The 10,705-nt window shown below is 42.9% G+C and overlaps 1 protein-coding gene across 1 annotated transcript; it reads right to left on the bottom strand.

Moving 5' to 3' along the window:
- Positions 1-3,332: 3,332 nt before the first annotated feature.
- LOC123134844 (uncharacterized) lies at positions 3,333-3,851 on the bottom strand. Its single transcript, XM_044554006.1, has 2 exons — positions 3,604-3,851; positions 3,333-3,509 (listed from the first exon to the last, which is right to left on the bottom strand). Exons 1-2 carry the CDS (start codon positions 3,745-3,747, stop codon positions 3,333-3,335), a joined length of 321 nt encoding a protein of 106 aa, XP_044409941.1. The 5' UTR covers positions 3,748-3,851.
- Positions 3,852-10,705: the final 6,854 nt, after the last annotated feature.

Raw genomic sequence — 10,705 nt, 5'->3', positions numbered from 1 at the left:
TCGAATCATTCATATTGTTGATGAAATATGGTGCATTTGTTTCAAATGTGTGTGCTCAAGAATGAAAGAAATTGGACATATTTATTTAGGAAGTTATAGGATAGGGGTTAGGGATGCTCCAAAGGGGGATCATATGCGAGTTACCCGTAAAAAAATTATGCATGAACCAATTTCTTCGGCCTCACCCTCCGCCATTTCCTCTTTAACTCCCTCTGCCTTTTTTATACAAACTGCTATCTTGAGAAAGTCATGTACTGTTTTTTTTTGCAGGTGATGTACTGCATTCTTTAATTACATCACTTATCTTTGCCTTCCAAAAGGTGGCTAACTAGCCCCATCAATCATCCAGTTATCATTGAGCATGTGTGAGAAACAGTGGGTGTACATATTATGCACCATTTTGAGCCAATAAAATATACCATTTGTCAAAAAATATACTATGCGGTATAGGAAATGCTTTAGTGAGCCGTCCTGCCCGGACATAGCAAAGTACAACAGTCCTTTGCCAACAACACTGCAGCATATCCGGCAACGCTTCCACTGTTGGGGTTGGTATGCATGGGGTCCGAGTCCACAACACTCTCTCTCTCTCTCTCTCTCTCTCTCTCTCTCTCTCTCTCTCTCTCTCTCTCTCTCTGTCTCTCTCTCTCTAGGCGAGAGGAGAGTCTTGCAACTACGACATCGTTCTTTCTTGTTAGCTATAACTAGGACTTGCTATGCAGAGGCTAGGTGTCGCTCATCATGTTTGTTATTCACTTGATGCTATATTTTGAGTTAATAAAGGCATCCTTTGTCGAAAAAGTTATAATTAGGACTGTCTTCAGTCTTCTGATCAAACAAATTGGTGGTTCTATTTGCAGGTTGTCGTCAGGTTAATGAAAATCGTGATCTGTAATTGTGCAAGCCCACACGAGATTGATCGATCAAGAGGCAGGCAATAACTCACATATGTTTGAAATCGCATTGCCAAGAATGTTAGCACATCAACTCTATGTCATGTGCCCATTGTGTGAGCTTACATGAGTTTTACAAAGTAATTCTGGCAGGTGGCAGCGTGCAGCCGCAGTGTCTACCTAGCTAGCTAGTCAGTTCTAGACAGAGATCATTAATCAAGAGAGGAAATAGAGAAGAATTTGCTCCATCAATGGTGCCTAGGGATGTGATCACTTGGACCGTAGTAGTCCTCATGAAACTCCGGCAACTTATGCGCCACCGCCCTAACTTCATCTGCAGCAACTTGGACGCTCCTCTTTGTCTCGCTTGTCGCGCCAGCAGATCCCTCGGTACCATTCGTCCCAATTGTTTTCTGCATTGGCGACATTGAGTTGCCACCGCAGCTGCTGAGTGATGCCCGCACCTCTGCATCTAGCCGGATGGCTTCAGCCTCTGTGGCCGCCATCAGTACCAGAAGCAAGATCACAGCTGCAGCCAGTGTGAAGTATCTGGAACTGCAACTCCTCATCTTGTGAGAGATCAATGTCATTGACTAGATGGAGAGTATACTTCAGTGTGTCTTCAGCTCAGAAGAGGGTGTAGAGAGGAGAGGTTAGCTAGGCTAATGAAGTCGTTTGAACTGAAGCATGCATCTAATCTCGTGAGAGATGGTATATATGCATTCAGCTTTGCAACCCGTCCCGGTGTTTGCTGCACTAATGTCTGTCAGGAGTGCTTTATCAACAGCATATACAAATTAAACAACTACTTAGTGCAAATGGCTCTGGACCACGGCAACTAATTAACTCGAATATATAGAGACCGTCCTTGCATGCCACCCTAAATGGGACGATGTTTCCACAAAAGTTGGGCCATGAACAATTTGTTTAGCCACTAGTTTGTTCCTTAGTACCTAACTAAATACTACAACACTTTAAATTAACTGCTAAGCACAAGAAGCTTTAGGTTCTTGTGTTTGGTTCCATGTGCCGCACGCATTGCCCGGTCCTAGAAGGTTGGGTGCCGGTCTGTCTAGTCTAGCTAACGGCATAGGTGCACTGACAGAGGCTGCCTCTTCTGAAAGCGTTTACGGGGAGAAGAGAACAGACTGGCGGTTATGTTGAACTAGTCTGCGGACACGCATTGGATGTAGCGTTTACGTGCTCGGAATGGTGGCTCTAGCTCTGTACATGTTCTATATATGTTTTCCTGGTGATCATATAGGTCTTGTTTGAACTAAATATACCAGAGAGCACAGCACACACAATATACAACATGGTTGTAGTATGTTATTTCTTGCTGAATATTGGAGTACCACATTAGCCTGCTTTCTAATTAATGGTTAAGAACCAGGAGAGGAAGGGGTCTTGAGAAAAAGAACACTACCATGCTATTTTCTCTTCTTCTTTTTTGCCTTGTTGTCGACTCTCTCTACCTTTCCTACACACATTAACTATCTTGAGAACGTCATGTACTGCATTCTTTAGTGACAACACTTATCCTTGCCTTGCAAAAGGTGGTTAAGCTCAATCAATCATCTAGTTATCATTGAGCATGTGTGAAATAGTGGTTGTACGTAGCTTTAGGATAATTTAGTGCACCGTCCTCCCGGGACGTAAAGTACGGCAGGACTTGGCCAACAGCACTGCAGCATATCCGGCAAGGCTTCCACTCCTTGGGGTTGGTATGCATGGGCTCCGAACTAGCATGTGCTTTGCCCACAAATCAACCACCGGCAGTTTAATCACTGGTACATTTTTTAGAGAAAAAAAATGCTCACTAGTACATGCACTTCAAATAATTCTCTATCTAAGTACTCTCGCTAACTAGGTGCCAGGAGTCTTGCAACTTCGCTTCAAAGAAAAAAAGGAGTCTTGCAACTACATTGTTTGTTCGTAGTTATTAATTTTTCCACGAAAGATGTTGAAAACCCTCCTGGCCTCTGCACCGATCGATGCACTTCCCTATATAGGCCTTTCGCACTTCCTTGTCAACAAATTGGCTCTTGTCATCAGGTTGCTGAAAATCTAGGCGTAATATCGTGATAGTGGCACCTGATGTTGATGTGAGATGTTGCGATGCAACCAATTGGTTACATCAAGTGTCGGTGACAATATCGTGATAGTTTTGTAAATCTGTAATGGTGCAAGCCCACGCGAGGACTGATCGGTCAAGAGGTACACAACATCTCATACACGTCTTGCTTGAAATTTGAACCTCGTATTGCCAAGAATGTTAGCACATCGACGCTATCTATTGCCATGCATGTACCCACTGCTTGAGCTTACATGAATAGCCTATACAGCCGCCGCTGTCTACCTAGCTATAAATACTCTGTTTTACAAGAGATCATCGAGAGAGGAAACACAAACAAAGCAAACAGAGAAGAATTTGCTCCATCAGTGGTGCCTTGGGCTGTGATCACTCGGGCCGTAGTAGTCCTCATGGAACTCCGGCATCTTATGCGCCACCGCCCTAACTTCACTCGCGGCAACGTCCACGCTCTTCTTCATCTCGCTTGTCAAACCAGCAGATCCCTTGACCACATCGACGACATTGTTCTTCCCAATCGGTTTCTGCATTTTTCAAGAACACAAGCACTGTTAGCATCTGAACATATCAAGTTTAGATATTCAGACAACAGGTGATGAAAAGTTCAGAACCACTTACATCAGTGGCCATTTGGTTACTGCGGCCGCTGACTGACGCCCGGGTCTCCGCGTCGAGTCGGATGGCTCCAGCCTTCATGGCCGAAGCCAGTACCAGAAGCAGGATCACAGCCGCGCCCAGTGAAAAGCGGCTGGAGCTCCCCATCCTGTCTGAGATTTGGTTAAGAGAATACTGCTTAAATTTGATCACTCTTCAGGCTCAGCTCAGATGGAAGTGTAGAGATAGACTAAGAGGCAGGAGCTGTAGCTAAGTAGGCGAAGTGGTTTGAAGCCCTAGACATCACAACAGATGGTATATATACATCGGTTGCTTTACGACCCGTCCCAGTGTTTGCCGCACTCCTGTCTACCTTCCGGCAGTAGAGTGGGTAATCTATCTACAGGACTTTGCAAAATTAAAAATTCCAAAACCATTTTAAAACTGCTTCCGGTTTGACAATGTCTCTGTCTGTAGGGTCGCTGTCGCTAACCCGTGCCCATGCATGCACTCATGCAACGACGACGGATGCCTTACTTAATGGACTTCTTTACCACCCTTTAATTATGGCCGGATGTCTGCACGAAAGCTGGGCCGGCAGTGTCTTAATTAACTAGATGATGGTCCTGATCGAATGGAGCCACCGGAAGTGCTGGTAAGTTGCATGCATGCATGGTGGACAGTGTCGTCAGGTTTCGCGCTTTGGTCCGTCAGGCGCGGCGGCGCACGCATCCTCCCCTGGAAAGTTGCGACGCTGTCTCGTCTCTACGTGCGTGCACAGGGCCTGGGGATATGCGTATAGTAGCCGTTCTGAAGAAAGCGAGGAGTATACGGCCGGGGACTGGGAGAGACCGACCGGCGACCAAGAGAGGGAAACAGCCTGGTCAGCTGGTGATTGAGTTGGGGTGGAGTGGACAGTGGTGGTGTGTTGATCTGGACCTAGCGGACTACTAAAGCAAAAAACTACCACAAATTCGACCAACAAAAACTACCACTTTACAAACTTTGACAGAAAACACCACTTTAGCTCTAATTTTTGCAAAAAACATCACTCCTGTTTAATGATCGATTGTGCTCAAATTAAGAACGATTGTGACATATATGGCCCCCCGCCAGGGCCACGTGGCATGTTGACCGTTAAAAGCTCACACGCACGTGGCAGTATCAGGATACAAACCTTGTGATGTCAAGCTTTATAAATGAAGAAAATTGTAGACAAATGAAATGGAAACATAAATGACCATACTTTATTACAAACATATTTATGGTAGCAGCCGTTTGCAAACATGCATATTTTGTTATATGCATATAACCATCGGTACTAATAAACTGGAATACATCTGTTTTAACATTGGTCATGAGAAAATGATACAAGAGCCCATCACCTATTCTATAACCCAAATCATACTCGATAAAATTGATTGCAGAAAAAAACTCTCTCAACTGTTGTTGTCAGCAATAGCAAAATGAATGCTAACTTCATCAATTGTAAAACTAGTTTTCTTCAAAGATCACTAACGCCATGTCTTGGCTTACCATGCTAGTGTCTTGGACAAGGAAACATCCGGGTATATCGTCACAAGAGCGCCCATCCGCTAATCCTTCTCAACATCATCATGGCCGAGGCAAACTTGTGGATCACCACAGGTGCGAAGAAAGTAGGGTCTATTGTATTACGTGAGTAGTCTTTCATGTGGCGTTCCAAGGTAACAAAATCTATTCTCCCTTAATTAATATATGATACAAATCTTTTGGCTCCATTTCGGAAAACATAACCCCTTTTAACTAGAGAGTTTTGAATCATTCCCGATATTTTGACTAGCGGACTGTCACTTCTTGACAAATTTATCTGCTTACCATTACCAGACTTGAGACCTAACGAGTGGCAAAACAAGGTTTTTCTAAGAGAAACGAAATTGGAATTTCTTAACATATAAGAAGATAATTCGAAGTGAAGGAAGAACTTACAAACAAATAAAAGGGAAGGGCCTCATCCTGGACTCGTGGTGCGCTTGTCGGTCACCGGAGGTGCAGACTACAGTAGAGTAGTGTGGCGGAGAAGTGGAGGTGGACTACTGCTTGGTGTGCTCACCGATCGCTGAAGGTGTGATACGTCCATTTTGCATCATGCTTTTATATCGATATTTATTGCATTATGGGCTGTTATTACACGTTATGTCACAATACTTATGACTATTCTCTCTTATTTTACAAGGTTTGCATTAAGAGGGAGAATGCCGGCAGCTGAGATTCTGGGCTGGAAAAGGAGCAAATATTAGAGACCTGTTCCGCACAACTCCAAAAGTCCTGAAACTCCACGAAAGTCATTTTTGGAATTAATAAAAAATACTAAGCGGAAGAAAATACCAGAGGGGGGCCACCCACCGTCCATGAGGGTGGGGGCGCGCCCTACCCCCCAGGGCGCGCCCCCTGCCTCGTGGCCCCCCTGGCAGGCCTCCGGTGACCATCTTCTACTATATGAAGTCTTTTACCCTGAAAAAAATCATAAGCAAGCTTTTGGGACGAAACACCGCCGCCACGAGGCGGAACCTTGGCGGAACCAATCTAGGGCTCCAGCGGAGCTTTTCTGTCGAGGAAACATCCCTCCGGGAGGGGGGAAATCATCACCATCGTCATCATCATCGATCCTCTCATCGGGAGGGGGTCAATCTCCATCAACATCTTCACCAGCACCATCTCCTCTCAAACCCCAGTTCATCTCTTGTATCTAATCTTTGTCTCAAAACCTCAGATTGATACCTGTGGGTCACTAGTAGTGTTGATTACTCCTTGTAGTTGATGCTAGTTGGTTTATTCGGTGGAAGATCATATGTTCAGATCCTATATGCATATTAATACCCCTCTGATTATGAACATGAATATGATTTGTGAGTAGTTACGTTTGTTCCTAAGGACATGGGAGATGTCTTGTTATAAGTAGTCATGTGAATTTGGTATTCGTTCGATATTTTGATGAGATGTATGTTGTCTCTCCTCTAGTGGTGTTATGTGAACGTCGACTACATGACACTTCACTATTGTTTGGGCCTAGAGGAAGGCACTGGGAAGTAATAAGTAGATGATGGATTGCTAGAGTGAAAGAAGCTTAAACCCTAGTTTATGCGTTGCTTCGTAAGGGGCTGATTTGGATCCATATGTTTCATGCTATGGTTAGGTTTACCTTAAACATTATTTTGTAATTGCGGATGCTCGCATTAGGGGTTAATCATAAGTGGGATGCTTGTCCAAGAAAGGGCAGTACCCAAGCACCGGTCCACCCACATATCAAATTATCAAAATAACGAACGTGAATCATATGAGTGTGATGAAAACTAGCTTGACGATAATTCCCATGTGTCCTCGGGAGCGCTTTTATCTATATAAGAACTTGTCAAGGCTTGTACTTTGTCACAAAAAGGATTGGGCCATCTTGTTGCACTTTATTTACTTTCATTGCTTGTTACCCGTTATAAATTACCTTATCACAAAACTATCTGTTACCGATAATTTCAGTGCTTGCAGAGAATACCTTACTGAAAACCACTTTTCATTTTCTTCTGCTCCTCGTTGGGTTCGACACTCTTACTTATCGAAAGGACTACGATAGACCCCCTACACTTACGGGTCATCAAGACTCTTTTCTGGTGCCGTTGCCGGGGAGTGAAGCGCCTTTGGTAAGTGGAACTTGGTAAGGAAAAATTTATATAGTGTGCTAAAATTTACTGTCACTTGTTACTATGGAACATAATCCTTTGAGGGGCACTACTGGAATCAGCTTCTTTGCCGTCCGCATGGCGGACGACAAAGGCACAGATCCCGGACGACAAACTCCTTTGCCGTCAGCCAGCGGATGGCAAAATGTCCGGCTGAACACGTGCCAGCAAAGGCCTTCTTTGCCGTCTGCTTTGCAGAAACAGATGACAAAGGATTATGCCGTCGCCATCTGAGGCCAGTAGATGGCAAAGATGACGGACGATAGTGGTGTGAGGTGAGAGCCGTTAGGGGGTTAACGGCGCTCTTTGTCGTCCGCTGATAGACATCAAAGAGCTTAGCTAGGGCAGCACTGGGAAGCTACCACATGGCCAGCTAGACCGTCTGCCAGCAGATGGCATATATTTGGTCACTTTGGCGTCCGCTTGCAGACGGCAAAATGACCAAATAGGCAGCCACTGTTCCCAGTTTGCACAGGTGACTGCCACGTGTCCTCTTTGTCGTCAGCTAGCGGACGGCAAAGCTCTTTGCCGTCAGCTAGCGGACGGCAAAGAGGTTATACATCCCCTGTTTTTATTTAAATCTAATTAATTAGACATGGTTTCAAACACAGATATACATGCATACATATCTATCCAACATATCCAACAGCATGTCCAACAACATATTTCATCAAATCCAACAACATAGTTCAACAAAGTCCAACATATCCATATATACATAACCACAAACAAGTTTCCAACAACATATCCATATAAACATACATATCCAAACAAGTTTTCATAAACAACAAGGAAGCACCAAAAGAATAGTACACTCCATGAATCAAAGCTTCCTCATGTAAAGCAAATCTGCAAATTGGGAAAGATGAAAGTTAGAAGAAGAAGAAGACTAGTTAGAAGAAGATTTTTTTTCTCTTTTTTTTCTCCTCTCCTCTTCTTTATCTTCTTCTTCTTCTAACTAAGGTAAGTAAAAATGCCATTTTATTGCTAAGCTAGGTAAAAATGCTAAGTGTAGGTCATTTTAGAGCTAAGCTAGGTAAATAGGTCATTTTGGATCTTAGTAAGGTTATTATGTCATTTTCGAGGAAAATAAACTAAGTCTATATCATTTTGGAGATAACAAAGATTATCATGCCATTTTTGACCTAAGTATGCTAAGTATGTCATAAATGAACTGAATAAGCTAAGTATAGCTCATTTTATTTATCTAACTTAGGTAATTATGCCATTTAGGAGGAAAATAAGCTAAGTATCCATTTGTAAAGCAAAACATTAGAGAAAACTTACTCTCATCACAACAAATATGATGAAGATCGCAACTAAGGTAACAATTGATCCAACGGCATAATGATACCAAGCCTCATTATCAATGGCATATTTTCTAATCTTCTTAAGCTTCAGGTGCATTGCATCCATCTTCAAGCGCATTGCATTCATCTTCATCTTGTGATCATCGATGACATCGGCAACATACAACTCCAATGTCATCTTCTCTTCTTCAATTCTTTTAATTTTTTCTTTCAAATACTCATTTTCTTTTTCAACTAAATTTAACTTCTCGACAAGAGGGTCGGTTTCAAATTCTAATTCACATACCTCCTAGATTAAAATATCTCTATGTCAACTTGATGGCCATAATTGTCATAAATGCGAAATGCAACAAATAGTTATAAAAGAGAATTTACCACATCCGAATCATAAAGCGGGCGAGGGCCGATGGGGACGGACATCAAGACCATGGCACTATGTATAAGAAACAATCATACAAAGTAAGAAAATTATACATACCAAGTATATAAATCGTACAATCATACAAATAACTATATAAATCAAGTACAACATAAAAATTTGAATACCTAATAATTACTAATGGTAATGACGTGCTCATCATCATCATTAATAAATGCATCATCATCATCACTATCAGTAATGACGTGCTCATCATCATCATTAATAAATTCATCATCATGTGGAAGGCCACCTTTACGTAATCGTTCAAGCATTGATAGGTCATCTGCAGCAGTAACTTCTTCTTATTCCGGCTCTTCTTGTTCCGGCTCAGGGGTGAAGTCAGATTCACTATCGCTGTCTACTTCAATGTTCTAGAGTGGAGTAGAGTGGTTCTTGAAATGTTTTTTGGCAAGTCGTGTTTTTTGGAAGAATTCTCCTTCGTCATATGTGTCTTGGTTAATGTGAGATTCATAATCCTCTTCATTGGGGGGAGGTGGTCTAACACGTGGCGGCACTTCATAAACGACATCCCAACCACTGAGATTTGGATCACTTTGACAGGCCCACGGTAGATAGAAAACTTGGGTTGCCTGTTGAGCCGTAATATAGACATCGGGAACATCCAAATGGGTGCTTTATTTGATTTCGACTAGCCCTATATGTTCATGAGTTCTTCTAGTCTCCCTGGGCTGGAACCAATAACATCTGAAGACTACGACGTTTGGTGGGTTTTCACCATAGAATTGAAGTTCATAAATTGCTTCAACTCTTCCATAATACTTGATACCTCCTCCGCCGATAGCAGAGACACAACAATTTGTAGACTTTTGGTCGGCCATAGGTACGAAAGCGATACCCATTGATGTCATAATTGTCAAATGAACGAACCTTATAGTCAAAACCATTAGCTACCTATCTCAATTCGGCATCCATAATCTCTGAATTAGCCTACAAGTTTAATACAAAAGGATTGTTTCATTAGTCGCAAATTAGCCAAAGAAATGAAAGGATCTATTGGAAATTACCGTTTTTTGAAGCAAGAGATGAAACGGGATATTCGCCTCCTTGCTTTGCCAGATACTCATACTCTTCGATGGAATCCTTTTGGATCACCGCTCCATACGAGAATATGGCGACGTATCGACTGCATCAAATATTCAGGAATAAGAGCAGTTCAAAGAAATTAGAAGTTGCGAAATAATGTAGCGAGATCTTACTCGATGTACGGCCGCACATCTGTTAGGTTGTTAAAGAGATACAGCGAAATGGTCCGCCATTCTTCAACATCCAACGATACTGGTTTCCAAGCACTGGATGGTGCAAGATTCCCTTTGAATAGGCTGAGGTTGGATGGACCCTTCTTAGGGTCGTTAGCATTGTACCGAGGCTTCCGATTATGCAAATGATGATTTTTGGCTTCGTAGTGTGCTGTCACGAAGTTTGACGCCTCCTTAGTGATGAATGCCTCGGCCATCGATGCTTCTATTCTACGTTTATTTTTACATTTTTCTCGAAGCGTCTTCTGCATCCTCTCAGTTGAGTAGCACCAACGATTTTGCACGCCCCCCCCCAATCGTGCCTCGGTCGGGAGATGCAAAATCAAGTGTTGCATTGGATTAAAGAAGCTTGGCGCAAAGATCATCTCTAACTTGCAGATCAACTCCGGCGCCAACTACTCCATT

The sequence above is a fragment of the Triticum aestivum genome, chromosome 6B (genome assembly GCF_018294505.1).
Source record: "Triticum aestivum cultivar Chinese Spring chromosome 6B, IWGSC CS RefSeq v2.1, whole genome shotgun sequence".
Taxonomy (NCBI): Eukaryota; Viridiplantae; Streptophyta; class Magnoliopsida; order Poales; family Poaceae; genus Triticum; species Triticum aestivum.
Note: the sequence above shows the minus strand (reverse complement) of the source record. Positions and strands in the feature narration are given on the sequence as shown.

Coding starts and splice junctions, on each gene's coding strand:
- LOC123134844 (XM_044554006.1), bottom strand. CDS start 3,747: ATGGGGAGCTCCAGCCGCTTTTCACTGGGCGCGGCTGTGATCCTGCTT. Junction 3,510..3,603: donor GTAACCAAATGGCCACTGAT/GTAAGTGGTTCT, acceptor TGAAAAATGCAG/AAACCGATTGGGAAGAACAA.